The 16,992-nt window shown below is 43.4% G+C and overlaps 2 protein-coding genes across 6 annotated transcripts in view; one reads left to right on the forward strand and one right to left on the reverse strand.

Moving 5' to 3' along the window:
* LOC102947701 (high density lipoprotein binding protein) overlaps positions 1-16,992 on the forward strand; it is a 170,525-nt gene that overhangs the window by 142,840 nt on the left and 10,693 nt on the right. Inside the window, exon 28 of one of the 4 annotated variants that reach the window (XM_037909304.2) lies at positions 3,263-3,505. The exons of the other annotated variants lie outside the window; for them this stretch is intronic. Coding sequence (XP_037765232.1) covers positions 3,263-3,274 — 12 coding nt within the window. The 3' untranslated portion in view covers positions 3,275-3,505. Of the gene's footprint in view, positions 1-3,262; positions 3,506-16,992 lie in introns of those variants that run through there. 4 annotated transcript variants of the gene reach the window in all.
* Positions 1-16,992, reverse strand: part of PPP1R7 (protein phosphatase 1 regulatory subunit 7) — a 29,588-nt gene that overhangs the window by 7,391 nt on the left and 5,205 nt on the right. Inside the window, exons 3-7 of one of the 2 annotated variants that reach the window (XM_037909322.2) lie at positions 12,127-12,200; positions 9,998-10,063; positions 8,455-8,585; positions 7,118-7,280; positions 2,253-2,369 (exon numbers count right to left, since the gene is read on the reverse strand). In XM_037909322.2, coding sequence (XP_037765250.1) covers positions 2,253-2,369; positions 7,118-7,280; positions 8,455-8,585; positions 9,998-10,063; positions 12,127-12,200 — 551 coding nt within the window. The remainder of the gene's footprint in view (positions 1-2,252; positions 2,370-7,117; positions 7,281-8,454; positions 8,586-9,997; positions 10,064-12,126; positions 12,201-16,992) is intronic. The other variant, XM_007067366.3, reaches the window with a different exon arrangement.

The following is a 16,992-nucleotide window of genomic DNA, read 5'->3' on the forward strand; positions in this document are numbered from 1 at the left end:
ACAGCTCAATGGTTTGAGAGTTGGCCTGCTAAACCCAGGGTTGTGAGTTCAATCCTTGAGGAGGCCATTTCGGGATCTGGGGCAAAAACTGGGGATTGGTCCTGCTTTGAGCAGGGGGTTGGACTAGATGACCTCCTGAGGTTCCTTCCAACACTGATATTCTATTAAATGCTTCTTACTACTTTTATTAGCTCTGCATGTTAAAAGTGAGACACTTGGTATCAGGGCAAAAAGGATAAACCCCCTCATTTAGCAAAGCCTTAGAATCATAGAATCTCAGGGTTGGAAGGAACCTCAAGAGGTCATCTAGTCCAACCCCCTGCTCAAAGCAGGGCCAATCCCCAATTAAATCATCCCAGCCAGGGCTTTGTCAAGCCTGACCTTAAAAACCTCTAAGGAAGGAGAGATTCCACCACCTCCCAAGGTAACAAATTCCAGCGCTTCACCACCCTCCTAGTGAAAATTTTTTTCCTAACATCCAACCTAAACCTCCCCCACTGCAATTTGAGACCATTACTCCTCATTCTGTCATCTGCTACCACTGAGAACAGCCTAGATCCACCCTCTTTGGAACCCCCTTTCAGGTAGTTGAAAGCAGCTATCAAATCCCCCTTCATTCTTCTGTTCCGCAGACTAAATAAGCCCAGTTCCCTCAGTCTCCCCTCATAAGTCATGTGCTCCAGCCCCCTAATCATTTTTGTTGCCCTTAGCTGGACTCTTTCCAATTTCTCCACATCCTTGTAGTGTGGGGCCCAAAACTGGACACAGTACTCCAGATGAGGCCTCACCAATGGCGAATAGAGGGGAATGATCACATCGCTCGATCTGCCGGCAATGCTCCTGCTTATACAGCCCAAAATGCCATTAGTCTTCTTGGCAACAAAGGCACACTGTTGACTCATATCCAGCTTCTCACCCACTGTAACCCCTAGGTCCTTTTCTGCAGAACTGCTGCCTAGCCACTCGGTCCCTAGTCTGTAGCAGTGCATGGGATTCTTAAGTGCAGGACTCTGCACTTGTCCTTGTTGAACCTCATCAGATTTCTGTTGGCCCAATCCTCTAACTTGTCTAGGTCCCTCTGTATCCTATCCCTACCTTCCAGTGTGTACTTATCACTCCTCCCAGTTTAGTGTCCTCTGCAAACTTGCTGAGGGTGCAATCCACGCCATCCTCCCAATCGTTAATGAAGATATTGAACAAAACTTGCCCCAGGACCGACCCTTGGGGCACTCCGCTCTATCTCCTTGGGGAGATGTCTTCCACTGCTGCAGCAAGAGGAAAGCATCCTCCAGGAACTGCTGCTGTAGGGTCAACCCCAGTGCTTAATTTGTGCTAGGGCTTGCCAGGGCTGAGCCTATAGGTTTGGCAGTTCATAACTCTGGCACCTCTGGGCTTCCCATGTCAGTTATGAAAGTTAAAAAAAAAAAAAAAAAAAAAAAAGGCTTGAGCCCTGGCACCTCTTTCATTACACTTACTAGAAGAAGTTACAGAGTAACAGCCATGTTAGTCTGTATTTGCAAAAAGAAAAGGAGTACTTGTGGCACCTTAGAGACTAACCAATTTATTTGAGCATAAGCTTTCGTGAGCTACAGCTCACTTCATCGGATGCATAAAGCGACTGAAAAAGTTCTTATATCAGGTTTGAAGCAGCAAAAGAATAAAACTGCTAGTTTGCAAGTGTCTCTCTAGAAATTACCGCAATAGCTTGGGGGTCATCAGTCCTTATTTAGTGCTTCCTAGCTGGATTTCTAACCAGGAAGCACTAAATAAGGACTGATGACCCCCAAGCTATTTCGGTAATTTCCAGAGAGACACTTGCAAACTAGCAGTTTTATTCTTTTGCTGCTTCAAACCTGATATAAGAACTTTTTCAGTCGCTTTATGCATCCGATGAAGTGAGCTGTAGCTCACGAAAGCTTATGCTCAAATAAATTGGTTAGTCTCTAAGGTGCCACAAGTACTCCTTTTCTTTTTAGAAGTAGTTAGTAAACTGTATTTGAGCCAAGGATGCAGAAGTATTTCTTTCTTCTTTCCCTCAACCAAAGTAGATCTAGACACCCATCTGATGCACTTATAAAGTGCTTGCATTTCCATTTTCAAAAGGCATGAAACAAAATACCGAGCACAGAGAATGTCACAGTCTTTAAAAAAAATTAGCTGAAGAAAGATTGCAGATCTGCTGATTCAGGCTGAGTCGTGATTTACATGTTCCCTTGTCAAGGTGGAATGAGGAGCCCAAGGAGGATCAATACCTGTATACTGAGCACTGTCAAGTTTGTCAGTGCATCCAAATTCTGGAGCTTGGTGATTTTGTTCTTTCCCAGGAATAGGCTGTCCAGGTTAGTCAGTGTGTCAGTATTCTCAATTGCCTGTAAAATGACCAAAGGAGGCAGTGTTACTGCTCTGGGCACTACTCCCAGCCTTAAATGCCATCTCCAGACTCATTTAGAGAGAGAGTTCAGATGGTGGGAACACAGCAAGCAAACCTAGATCTCCTGATCAATTCAAGCATTCTGTCCTTCTGGATCTATGGAGTCCTAAAATGACTATTCAGATTAGAACCCTTATGCCATACCATCCAGATGATTTTCCAGCTCGAGTTTTGAAAGAAAGCAATCAATGTTAGAAACGAGCAATGTTATAAATGTTCCCGCAGCAGTTCTCAAACTTCATTGCACCACGACCCCCCTTTTCATAACAAAATTACATGACCCCAGGGGCTGGGGGGAGAAGAGAACCCAGCTGCCGGGGGGGGGGGGGGGGAGGGCAGGCGGCAGCAAGAGCCCGAGCTCTGCTGCGCCTGGTGGGGGTGGAGCTTGGGCTTCACAACCCACTCTGGGGCCCTGACCCACAATTTGAGAACCGTTGTGTTAATGAACCTGGGCATCCCGAACTAGGCGGAAAGGAAAAGGAAGACAGTCTATGGAAAGATCCAATTCTTCTGGTAGAGTTCACATTACTCTTTATAATCCCCAAAGAAATGTAATAGTCTGATGAGCAAGTCCTTAGAAGGCAGAAGCCATTATCCCACCTCACCCAGAACAAATAGTGAGCTGAATCCATTCAGAAAATTCACTCTTAACATAATAAATAACTTCAGAAGACAAACACATTACAGCCAACCCAACTGAATGAGAATGGAAGTTATTGTCCTTGGCAGATACATTGGACTTGTTTTTAAAAAAGGTTTCTGCGGATGGCAGCATTTTCAATATTACAAACACCATGTTCCATTGAGATTAACTATTGCATTCATCCACAGCTGTGCAGTTGAGAATCACGACCCCGAATGATTCTGCAACACCTAGTTCACACGAGCTGGGGCCTGCCCTGGGGGCACAGGAGCAGCACAAATGCCAGCATGCTTTCATGGAATGAATCCAGGAGTGGGAGCTAGGAATTCCTGAGTCTTAATCCTGACTCTGCCATTGTTGTGATGTGTAGCCTGAGGCAAGTCATTCAGCTTCTGTGTCTCAGTTTCCCTATAATAAAATAAAGATAATAATGCTTTTTTGGTTTCATAGGGCTGTTTAGTTCATAATGAGACAGTGCTTTGAAGATGAAAATGCTATACATATGCCAAATATTACTATTAGTACAACATGTGCCATTCTAGTTTAAGTACTGAAGGGGGGAGGGGGGGAAAATGAGGTGGTTTCCCTCTGGATGATCAAAAGAACTGTATTCTTTGTTTCTAAAAAGAGATGCGTCCAGCCCTCCTCATCAGAGAAAGTATCAGAGGGCAGGAAAGTGTGAAATGGGGGGATCCCAGAGACTCCTATAAAGAAAAGGAAACACAGGCAGGCTTTAAAAAAAAAAAAAAAAAAGGAACTTCAGCACATAAATAATTGAAGAAATTTTCTTTTCCTTCTTCTGGAGCCTTAAAGGCATATGACATTGATCAGACAAACCATATACAACAACTTATAATTGACTCTAAAGTACCTTAGATTGCCAGGTCAGAAAAATATTCAAACAACGAGAGTGTCATAACTGAAAAGGCTTTTCTATGTTTGCCATGTAGTCATCAACAAATAAATACATGCTGGTAACAGCTAACACGGGACTCTATCACACTTCATAGCCTGTGTCCCTGCCAAGGATTGTGTTCTGCCAGGTCCCTGAGCAGTCTGTTCCCCGAGTTCAGCTCAGCAGTGGGAGAAACCTGCAGCTGATACCACCTCTGCCCCTCACTGGCAACTCCTGCTGTAGTAATTGGGAAGAAAATGCTTAGCGCTCTGGGGATATGTAAGAAGAAGAAAACAGGTGGGGGAGAAGGGGGGGAATATCTCCTTAAAGCAATGAGAGTCAACGAGATGCTTATTTTAGTGAGAATATTATCGAACAAGTGCAGATGGGAGACATAAGAGGTAGGTCATCAGTTAAACATCTGTTTGATAATTGGCTTAGTCCAGCCTTGCAAAAAAAAATCAGCATAAAAATATACCAGAGCAGGCACAAAATAAATTTACTTGCCCACGCTTACCATGACACCACCAATCAGATAATTAGCAGCACTTTACCTATCCATCACAAAGAAGAATTACTTGATATCAAGTGAGAGAATTTTGCAAGGCAACTGACCCTTTGCTACAAATTCCAGTGCTCTGGCCATTCATTCTAATGCACCGCCAGCAAGCCGGAAAAGTTCCAAGCATCAAAATATTGATATGACCTTGTTAAAGACTGAAATTTCAAAAGTTATTTTTTAGGTCTTCATCCTACAGATTTATCTCCAGGAATTTGTCCACAAGTTACAGTGCAGAAGAGAGCTACAGCAATCAAAGGTTTTTATTGCCCACAAACCCAACAGGGACAGGAGCTATTTCCTTGTTGTCCGCCTGGAAGTTGACTCCTCTCATCATTGCGCTGCAGCATTCAGCCACTTAGGATGGGGGCACTTTGAGAAGTCAGAATACAATCAGTCTACAAACACAGGTACCATGTTTCTAATTTTTCCCCCCATTAAAATAAGCTTTAGAGGTTACATCAGATTATGTAACCTATCTCCACATACCTTTCAGTCCTTTACCATGAAGGTCAATTCACCAAAATTTGTACTTATTTATTTTTAAGTTGTTGGAAGAGATTGTCTGGCTAGACCCTATCTGCAGTAATACAGTATAAGAACATAACTGGATCTTCTGTCTTTCTCTACCTGGATCTTCTGTCTTTCTCAAATTGCCTCACATACCCATAAATGTGGGATAGAAGCTAGTCCACTGAATTCAGTTTGCTGGATTCCTGCCTGCCTCTCCAGGCCACCTATGGAGATCCCATTGCCCTGTTTGGGCAAAGTCCAAGATTCCCAATCATTTAACTGGCTGCAGCCCCAAAACTGCAGTGTTATTCCCCACAGCCTTTTCATTTCACAAGTAATATTTCCCTCTGTTGGGGAGAAATGGACTGGAGTCTCTCTTTTAGCTGTGAAGGCAAATCTATTGACTATAATGCAAGCAAAGCGCTCCTCCCCTTCAGCCTAAGAAAAAGGTTGACCACAGGAGAGGGGAAGGAATTGCACCCTGGTTCCATGAAGAGAAACATGCTCCCAGGTGGTTATGAAAAAAAGAAAACCAAGAACTCTCTCCCCACCTCAGATGCTTTCCTTCTTTTCTTATTATTTCCTTCAGCAAAACAGCTGGTTTACCAAAGAAGCTGGGTTAAAGGAATACTGTCAACTTAGAAATCATCTTTCAGACTGACATTTTTCTACCTACTATTGTTACAAGCATTCCATAAGATTTCTATACCGAAAGAGATTAGGGAAGTATTTCTGTCTATTTCACATTTTTTATCTTGAGCATTTGACAGCACTTTATGTGCAGTCAGCTTCAGTATTTCCCATGTTCCCTTGTTTGTGTGGATCTCACACCCAGCAACAGCAAGAGAACATACAATTGGCAGAGGTATGTAGTATCTGAAACCATTCATTCATCTTCTTGAAGTTGACCATGTCCCTAAAGTCAGGAGAACCACATGGGTAAAGACAAATGATAGAAAGGAAAAGTCAGTCGTAGGATACGAGATGTACATGCATTTCAGGCTAAGTGAAGTAAAATAACTAATTCTTACTATAGGTTAGAAACACCTGCATGAAGCAGCATAAACCAGAAGTGAAAAAACATACCTAATCTTAACAGATTTCAATACTCAAAACACTTATACCTGCCTTGCTCCAAAAAGATGAAAGGAAACTGAAGACATATTGGACATCTGAGTCCCTCTCCACAACCAACACAAGACTTGGGTGGGAGGCTGGCTTCTCCTGTTGTATTCCTGTGAGACAGTTTTGATTCTTGTATCAAAAGTGTTACTGCCTAAATTATTGGCAAGTTCATGACACTATTCCAGTATGATTACATTGTTAAAAGAACCTGAGCATTTTCAAGACAGAAATCAGCTTTTCTCTTTATGATGCCCATGATCTTCTTTTCCTAGGGTGCACTGTCCCTTTATGGAACAAAGTGAGTCACTGCAAGTAACGTTTTCAGATGTGCACAGTGCATCTAAATCCTAAGTTAAAAAGTCATTGAGGCAGCAAGTCAACAGAATGTAGGCTCCTAAGTGACACCTGAAAATAGAACTCTGGGTAAAATTTTCAAAAGCACACAAGAAATAAAATGGACCATTTCGGTTATGCCTAATCAGTTCTATATAAGAACTAAAGAATTACAGAGTAAAAAATCCCAATCAAAGGAAAGCAGCATGGTTGGATTGCCTCAGATAGTTCAACTAGAACAGAGCTTTCCAGTCTCCAAGATGTATGCAGAACAAGACAGAAGAGAGGAGCAGCTGCTCCCTTTCTAGGCTGGTTTCTGACCTCATCACTAGAGACAGGACTGGTCAACAACAAATGAGTGAGTGTGCAAGGAAGAGGATGTGGAAAAGACTAAGCCATTCCCTACCACTCCAGATCTTGCATAGCAGATATTACAGGTACTCTCTTTTTCTCCAAAAATATGTGCATTCCTTCTATCTGCCCTTTACTCATTTCTATGCAACACGACTGGGTTGTCTCAGTTGTATCTAGCCAGCTATTACTGGATCCCCATCTACTTTCACCACATAGAGTAGATGGTAATTTTGCTTCTACTATACATTTTGCAGTCGTGCCTACCCGGATTCGATTGGATCCCAGCTCTAACATCTGTAATTGCTGTAAGTTGCTCAGGTTCTCAATTTTGCCGATTTTATTGTTGACCAGGAAGAGTTTTTTAAGCTGGGTGAGCCGGTCTAGTCCTTCAATGTGTCGCAGCAAGTTAAAAGAGATATCCAGGATCCTGCCATAAGCAAAGCAAATAAAGACCTCATCAATCCAAGGCAAAAGCAAAGGGAGTCCATGGAAAGGGCACTTGCATACGGGGGGGGGGAAGGATCTAAAATAAATTTCCCATCACCTATGGAGCTCAAGCACTTTGTTAGCACACTAAGCTATAGGGAGTCAGAAATAGCATTTGTTTACCATACAGGAGATTAAATACATGCTTAAAACAGGATCTGAAGAAAAAAAACAAAGAATTGGCACTAGTTTTACTTCACCACCTGAACCCAACCCAACAGTGGCACTTCAGCCTCCAATTTTAAAAATACTATTACAACATGCTTTTCCCAACCCAACATGTCCCTATGGAAATTCCCTCTGAAAAGCACCAGATCAAAACCTCCCTTAAGCACTAGACAATCACTACTAGTGGAGGCATTTGTGTACTCAGTCTAAATTAAGGTGAATTTCAGTATCCCCAACAATTTAATCACCTCTTGCAAGGCCTCATGTCCTCTAGCCAGGAGGACAGTACAGAATTCAGCTGCTTGGAGGAAGGATGAGCTTGTGATTAGGATACTTGACTGGGATTCAGTTCCCTGCTATAGACTTCCACTGTGACCTTGAGCAAGTCACTGTATAATGGGGATAACAATACTTTCTTTCTGCGACCTTGTCTGCCTTGCTTAGTTAGACTGGAAGCTCTTCAGGGCAGGAACTGTGTTTGTACAGGGCTCTGCACAACGGGCTTCTGATCTCACTCAGGGCCAATAGCTGCTCCTATAATGCAAATTCTAGTTACAGTGGTCACCACAGAACAATGGGAGGCTACACTCCTTTTCTCTGGGGTAGAAGTCCACTGCCGCCACGCAGCACTCCAGCCACACATCTACAGTACATTTAATTTTTGGTTTTAACAAAAAACTGTCCCTGATCGCCTCCAGAGTAATGAAGCCAGCTTACAGCAAGACCTAAATCCCAATGAACACAAGATGTTGTCCTGCATGTAGCACCCATGTGAATCTCCACAAGCAGAGAGTGCAGCTTGTGTAATTAAGGTTTTGGTTTTTTTAAAAAAATGCCTAATGATACATTTTGTTTGACAACCACTTCATAGAAAGCCTGCAGACTGGCAGCCTCATTTATCACCTCACCACCCAGTCCTGGTCATTCCCTCCTCACTGGATACTCACTCAACGTCTGTCAGGGCCTCTAAGTTCTCAATCTTCCGGATCTGATTGTCATAGAGATCCAGTTCTCTGAGAGTCTGCAACTGTTCCAGGTTCTCGATGCACTTAACCAAATTCTGACGCAGACACAGAGTCTGAGTATTGGGGAGAAGTTAAAAAAAGCCACAACAAAGTGAGAAAAACCCCACGAGAAAAAAAAATGCACCTGAAAAAGACAATATGCACCCCTTCTTTGGGGTTACCATCAGACTCCATTTTATAGTTCACCCCCATTACCATGAGGAGGAGGAAATGTCAATCCAGTTTCTTTAAGGATAAGAGAAGCACAGCCATGCCAGGTATAGGGTGAGGAAGGAGCACATGGAACTGATGCTATGGCTAGCCTATTAACTAAAGGCCCAATTCTGCTCCCCCTGAAGTCAATAGGAATTTAGTCATGGACTTCAAGGATTGCAGGCTTCAGCTCAAAGGGAGTCATGTTCTAGAAGCAGGGAGGAACCTGGTTCCCATTATTTTGTTGAAAGGATTCTGTTATGCCACAGACTTGCACAGCAAGGACAGGACATTCTGGCTGAAAGGATGGACCATCACACAGGAAGAATCCTTGCAATGCTGAGAAAAGCTATACAGTCAATACATTTTTCTACAGAATTTTGCTTCTCTAGTTTTGCTAATAGCAGACTTGCTGGAGCTAGTTACTCTTCAAATTGGGGTTCAGCATCACAGTTTGCTGGTCCAAAGACCAAAGAACTTACTTGCAACTTACTAGTCTCTCAACAAAGGCGTATTTCATGTTTCAGCCTATCATAGAGCATGCTATAGTCTCGAAATGCACAACAGTTTCCATGATATGCTATGCATCCGATGAAGTGAGCTGTAGCTCACGAAAGCTCATGCTCAAATAAACTGGTTAGTCTCTAAGGTGCCACAAGTACTCCTTTTCTTTTTAGTGATTTTGAGAAAGCCCTCAAAAGTTATTGTTATGGCAGATGTCACCAGGTCACACTGTTAAAGTCTTCCAAGTTTGACAGCGTGCAAGCAAGTTTTTAGTCTTGGAAGGAATGCTTGTAGTGGTGTTAGGTTTTGGTTGTGCAAGGTTCTGTGTTGAGGCAGCTTTGAGAGGAGAGGGAGTTGTAGAAGTAGCAGGAGAGATTGCTCTCTGCCTCAGTTTCAAATCTTGAAGCAGAGTTTGTGCTGAGCTGAGATTCCTGAAAGAAGGGAGTTGCCTGCACCTCTGTTCCAGGACTGGCTTGTAGGTGTAAATAAAGCAAGTTACACTTGGAATAAACCTAGATTCCACGTCACTGATTTCTCCTCCTCTGGGAAGCAAATTTACAAGGCCCTGACATCTGCTACTGCTTGGCAGAGGAGCAGTTACATTCTTCACAGACACACATCTTAAAAGGTTATTGCTCATGAGAATCTCTGCTGGTTCCCAGCCAGAGAAAGACTCATCATACTGGTTGGCTTACAGATAAATGACATAAGAGTTGCAGCTCCTAGAGTTGCTTGTACCTTGATGCTCACCATTCCTTCTGAGTCTCACCTTCACTTTCTTGAGCACTTCAAATCCCTCGATCTTTCCAATTCGGAAATGATTCAGGTCAACATCCTAAAGAGAATCATAGAATATCAGGGTTGGAAGGGACCTCAGGAGGTCATCTAGTCCAACCCCCAGCTCAAAGCAGGACCAATCCCCAATTTTTGCCCCAGATCCCTAAATGGTTCCCTCAAGGATTGAACTCACAACCCTGGGTTTAGCAGGCCAATGCTCAAACCACTGAGCTATCCCTCCCCAGAGAAGACTCAGACTCATCCACTGACTGTTTAGGGTTGAAGGTTTGTTTCATGATAGTGTCTTCCAAGTCCAGAGTGCAAATGCTGCTTGTGCATTGCCTTGAAAGGGAGACTGTAGGTTCATAGAGTATATAGACCTCAATAAGACCCCTTCTTCTTAAAAATCTTGCAAAACTCTGGTCTTGTGTGCCATTAAATATGAGGGGGAGCTTGGGTTTGTTGCCCAAGATGGCATGTGTCATAAATATAGAGGGAAGGGTAACAACCTTTATGTATGCAGTAATATCAAATCCCTCCTGGCCAGAGGTACAGAATCACTTTCCTGTAAGGGGTTAATCAGTTCAATTAACCTAGTTGGCACCTGACCAGAAGGACCAATGGGGAAAGAAGATACTTTCACATCGGGGGGGGGGGGGGGTGCTCTTTTTTTTGTTCTCTCTCGGGACAAAGAGAGACCAAGCAGGTAACCCAGCTCCTACTGAAATGATACATCTAAAATTACAGAAATTGTAAGTAATAGCAAGGAAATGCATTAGATTATCTTTTATTTTAGCGTGTGAATTTTCCCTGTGCTAAGAGGGAGGTTTATTCCTACCTTTGTAACTTTGAAGTTGAGCCTAGAGGGGAATCCTCTGTGTTTTAAATCTTATTACCCTGTAAAATTACTTTGCATCCTGATTTTACAGAGATGCTTCTTTTACTTTTTTCTTTATAATAAAGTTCTTCTTTTAAGAACCTCATTGATTTTAGTGTCCTAAACATAAAGGGTCTGATCTGTACTTTTATTAAAGGCAACTGGTTGGTATATTATTCTCAAGCCTCCCCAGGAAAGGGGGTGAAGGGGCTTGGGGGAATATTTTGGGGGAACAGAAACTCCAAGCGTCCTTTTCCTGAATCTTTGTCTAAATCACTTGGTGGTTGCAGCAATACCGTCCAAGGACAAGGAAAGGAATTTGTGCCTTGGGGAAGTTTTTAACCCAAAACTGGTAGAAATAAGCTTAGGGGGTCTTTCATGCGGGTCCCCACATCTGTACCCCAGAGTTCAGAGTGGGGAGGGAACCCTGACAGCATGTCTGCCTACAGCTGAAAAAGTCTGAACTAGAGAATATTTTAGTGGTTATATCAACCTGCGTTCATTTAACAGAAGGGAAGTTTTTTGGGTGAGTTTTGTTCTTATGCAGATAAAATGCTAATTCTATTGGCTAGAACCAGGTACTGCACAGGCTTCCCACACATACCTTTCTAGTGTTACCTCAATCCCAACTAGAGCATCCTTTTCTATTCCAGTCCTGGGCCTCTGCTGGCAGAAATTGCCAATTGTGTCTAATTATTTGGTGGTTTTGGGACTACAGGTGTAAATAGGTGAACAGCTAATACATTTACCATCTGTGCTGCCTAGCTCCTGCTGTTCAGTTTTTGCCAGAGAAACATACAAACAAAATGTAAATACAACACCTGCCAAAGTTCAGCACATTGCTCTGTAAACAGTCTCTCACAATTCATTTATCTGACAGGCTGGGTGGATAACTTCCTATGTGTGCTGACAGAATAAAGTTTTGCAACAGCAAGGAGATCTTTAAAGACAGTCTAACAAATGCTTACAACCTGTTGCTTGATGTTTATACTATCTCTGCTTTAAAATGACTTTGTCCTAATATCCCAAGTTGTTACAAAAAGATTCTAGCTATTGATTTTAAAAGTACTTCTTTGCTTCTGACTGTAAAACTCAGATTCAATTTTGGGGAGATCTGGACAGCCAACACTTCCGGAAGAATTATTCCTCTTGTCCAAGGTTCAGATACTTTCTCATAGAACTAGTCATCCTTTGCCTACCTTTCCTTCTTTAAATAAGTCCGATATGAGTAAAACCAGCATTACCTCAGCTTCCGGGTCCAGGTTAATTGTCTCCATATCCACTGGTGTCTCTGCCTCTCCTGCAGCAGAATGAGAACATAAAGTATAAACTCATGTTATACATCAACTGAAGGAAAGGCTGCAGTGCTTCTCCACTGAGCGGGGAGGTGCAGGAGTAAATGCTCCTTAGGCAATGTAGGAAGGTGAGAAAGATACTGCTTTGAGTCTCTGCTGCACTGGACAGAAGCTGCAGGTACATGAACGGGGGAGGAATAGCTCAGTGGTTTGAGCAGTGGCCTGCTAAACCCAGGGTTGTGAGTTCAATCCTTGAGGGGGCCATTTAGGGATCTGGGGCAAAAACCGGGGATTGGTCCTGCTTTGAGGACTAGATGACCTCGTGAGGTCCCTTCCAACCCTGATATTCTATGAACACTGTCCATCTAGTTGAGAATGCAAAAGTCACTAACAATAGAATTTCATGCACAGTGCAGAAAATAATTATAATTCTCCAGACTAGCTCTAGTGAAGCTGGTAAATCCTGCTGACTCAACAGACAGGTATGATGGGGCTCTTTGCTGAAGTAGTGACTAATACTGAGATGCCAGGTTTTAGCAGGACTGTTGATTTTTCAGCTACCCTGACATTTAGCTGATTTACTCCTGCACATTCTCCATCTTCCCTTGTAAACAGTCACAGTTGCTGAAATAACTGCTCTCCTCAGATAACTCAGTACAATGCTTCCAGGGGAAAAACTAGCACACACAGGTTGTCTGGTGGAAACACATTGACCTGCATGTTCAACTACCTGAAGAATTCCACCCTTATTGGAATACTGAAAGCATAAGTTACTAGTTTGCATGCCTTCTTGAATGGTTTTTCCTTTTTGTTTACATGAGCTCACCAATATTTTAGAATGCAGCATTTGTTATGCTGGGTATGTTGTTCTGGAAATGCTCTTACATCTCTGGAACACCTCCAGTATTTTCATGCACTTCTAGCACAGCATTAGAGGGAGAGGTATATAGTGGAGAGATTCATGTTGAATAATTCATGTGTGTTTCCCATTTGGTGAAGAGGGTGGGCTGGGTGTATCAATTTCAGTATAGGATTTTAAAAGACAGATATACAACATACGAACAGATAACATTTCAAACCTATGGTCCCCTTATGCTGAAGGAAACCTACAGGAATTGTTAACTACCGCTGAGCACACGGACTTTGGATTAATCCTTGCAACACTTTATGCAATCTCACTCCATTAGCCCCTTCAGTAATACCTGATCTTATTTGTATTTTGATTCAGTCAAACATCCATTCAAATGACTAATATCCAACTACACTGGACAAGTGCATTTCCTAGACATACCTGAGACACCCTCCAGCACTGAAGGGATTCATGGTACAGAATTCAAACTCAATAGAGTCTAGCAGACAGATTTGCTAATATTCTCAAATTCTGTATTCTACTATTGCCCCTATTTCATCAATTCAGAATGGGAGGACTGACTGACTCAGGGGAATTGGTGAGTGATATGAAGCGTTTGACCTCTATCTTTCTAATTTGAATACAACATAAATCAGCAGCGACCCCAGCTTGTAGACTTCTGATGTGAAACAAGCTTGTGGTTTGGGAGCTGAGTGGCATCACAAAAAACTCGGCCACAACTGACACCAATCGATATGCTGGTTGGCAGCCTCAGCAGATGCCAAAGGATGAATTATCCTGTGATCCTTCCAGGCAATCCTTTCTTGTTTGGGTTGAAACACCTTGTTAGAGCCTTGTGGAGAAGCGTGCTCTGCCACTGCCAAAGCTGTACACGTTCTATGGATGACTAGGGTAAAAAAGGGTGCCAAACTGCCAACAGACTTAGCCCAAACAAATTATGCTGCAACAAACAGCCCAATTTAATTTGCAGCCAGCCAACTACAGAATTGCAGGGCAAGACAGGAACAACAATTATTTGAGATCTCACTTGAAACTAACACATTCTCCTTGTATTAAGAAGTATAAAGAGCCTGTTGCAGGGCACAAGGTACGGGAGGCCACTTCACTGTATCTCCAGAATTCTCCAATGACAACATTACCAAAGCGATACAGCTGGTAGATCATTGTGATTAACAAACACGAATATTATTCACAACCTTACTGTGCTCTGTTCCTTCCCATATGACATGACAAGCTCCCTCAGGATCACCTCGGTACTGACTGTTCACACGTGCTTTCTTTGGTGGCAATTAGTTAATACAATACTACTTTAACTGGCGAGCCATGATTGGAAGGCTCAATTTAAGTGCACTAAACAGACATTAATAAAACCCCTCAAAAATCCCTGTACTGTCACCATTTGACATTTGGGTAAAATAAACCACAGCCAGGTTAGATGGTTTACTCAAGGTCACATGCAAATTCTGTGGCAGAACCAGGAACCGAAACCACATCGGACCCCCAGTCATGTGCTTAATGGAGCTTCTTAATGACAAAGGCTGCCCTTCCCAGAACACTCTACACACTTGTACATGCTATGCTAACACCATGAGTATAAATAAAGATTTCATTGGGAAGAACATGGCAGCCCACCTGATTTCGCTACTCATACATAATTCATGTTATCCCAAACAAGTGCCAATAAAACTTGTCACCACACTAGCATTTATCTTATGGCAGGGGTTCTCAACCTTTTTCTTGCTAAGGCCCCCCTCAACATGCTAATAAAACATCAGTGCCCGGCGGGGGCTCAAGCACAGCCGGGTCCAGGGAGGGAGCACTACCTCCACCCCCTGACTCACTCAAGAGGCCACTCAGCCTGTCTGGGCTGTGGGGGGATGCAACAAAAAAATATAACTCAAAGGGGGAACTCAGTTGAAAAAGTTTGAAAATCGCTCAGGATGCTGGCAGGGGGTCGCTAGGGCTGTGTACAGGTGGGGTGGTCTTCCGGTGCTGTTCCTGGCTTGGGATGCTTGAAGGGAGGGTGCTGGCATCAGCCCTGTGCCCAGCGGGGAGTGGGGGAGGAAGCGCTGGCTTCAGCCCTGCGCCACTCTCAGCTTGGGGGTGGACGGGGGGGAGCCGCCAGCTTCAGCCCCGCAGCACTCCCGGCTTGAGGGGGACGGGCCAGGGGCGCCAGCTTCGGCCCTGTGACGCTCCCAGCTTGGGGGTGGGAGAAAGAGGGGGCGCTGGCTTCAGCCTCGCAACGCTCCCGGCTTGGGAAGGGTAGCCCACCCCCCACTGGCTTCAGCCCTGCAACCTTGGGGGCGGGGTGGGAGGGGCACCGGCCTCAGCCCTGCGACTCTCCCAGATTTGGGGGGGGGGGGGAGGGGGCACCAGCTTCAGCCCCGTACCACTCCCAGCTTTGGGGGGGAGGGGGGCTGTCACGCCAGCTTCAGCCCCACGACGGTTCCAGCTTGGGGCGGGGGGGGGGGGCGGTGCCAGCTTCAGCCCCACAACGCTCCCGGCTTGGGGGCGGGGGGAGAGGGGGCGCTGGCTTCAGCCCTGTGACGCTTTGGGCTTCAGCACTGGGGCTCAGGGCACCAGGTTTCAGCCATGGGGCTCCGCAGCCCCCCTGAAATAGATCACGGACCACTAGAGGGTTGTGGACCCCTGGTTGAGAACTGCTGGATATGGCACGTTAGAGACAATCTTTAGAATTCCTAAATGTTACTTAGGTTTGGGATTAACATGTCATGTTAAACATATTCCTGTATGTTCTGTATCTATCTGCTTGCAAAATTGGGTTGCCTTAGTTACTTTAAGTCCTGCTATTTAAAGCAATCCAGCTTTAGAGCCAGAGCAAGAGTTATCAATACATAAATAAGCCAGATAAAATGTTTCAAGAGTAGTTTTCTAAAGGAGACAGCAAGAAACCCTCTCATTCCCTCCTCCTTCTACTCTCCTCGCCTACAAGCATTCATCCCCATTGTAGTTACAGCAAAGAAGCTGTACACGACCTACTTTCCCATGGGTTGAGAAAGACAGAGTGGGCTGGAAGAACCACTGTGCAACTGGAGAAGTTGGGGGACTTTTTAACTGCCACAAATAGAAAAGGGAAATTATAAATAAAGACAGATTGCCATTAAATAAATAAATAAATCCACAATCTTCTAACAGGGTTGGTATTTTTTACAATAGTCCAGGCAGACAGCACATGAGAAGTCCTAAGGTGCCAAATAAATATAAATAGTGTATTTCATAGTTGTCATAATCACATGTGAATATATATCAACTGTAACAACCTACAGGCATGCAACTTAAAACCGAATACACAAAAGTCAGGAAATATAAAATATTTAAGGTTTATATAGCAATGCTGACTCCGCCCTCACCACCACATTCCATATCCTACATATTAAGATGGGTTACACATTTACTAGTCTAACCACACATGTCTATATACATGCAACACAGGTGACATAACATTGCTATAGGAACCTTAAATTGTATTTTGACTCTGGAAAGTAATAAAAACAGTACTAACAGATCTACTTCCTATGGGTAGTCTGTAATCTTCTTATTTCTCTAACAAAAATAAGTTTTTACTGCTCTTTACTCCTGTTAGCACTTTATATCCAATACTGGCTCCTGCATCATCACCAGAACTATTATGTTCTGACTGCAGAATCTTTTGATATCTGTGGTGGTACTGGAGCTAGAAAGAACCCTGCTTGATTTTCAGAATCAATGCACGAGATAGAAAAATAATAGGTTTTTACTTGTAAACTGAGCAAAAATGATATAGCATCACTAACAGGCATCAAACGCATACCCCTATACTGGTATTTTTACAGTTATTGCTAAGAATAGAACTGTACTTTAACTTATGTGTATTAAAATATGCTAATATTGGTTTAGCACAATTTTTTTAAATATTTTTTTAATATTCTGAGAAAAAATAAAAA

This window comes from Chelonia mydas, chromosome 9, assembly GCF_015237465.2.
Source record: "Chelonia mydas isolate rCheMyd1 chromosome 9, rCheMyd1.pri.v2, whole genome shotgun sequence".
Classification (NCBI taxonomy): Eukaryota; Metazoa; Chordata; order Testudines; family Cheloniidae; genus Chelonia; species Chelonia mydas.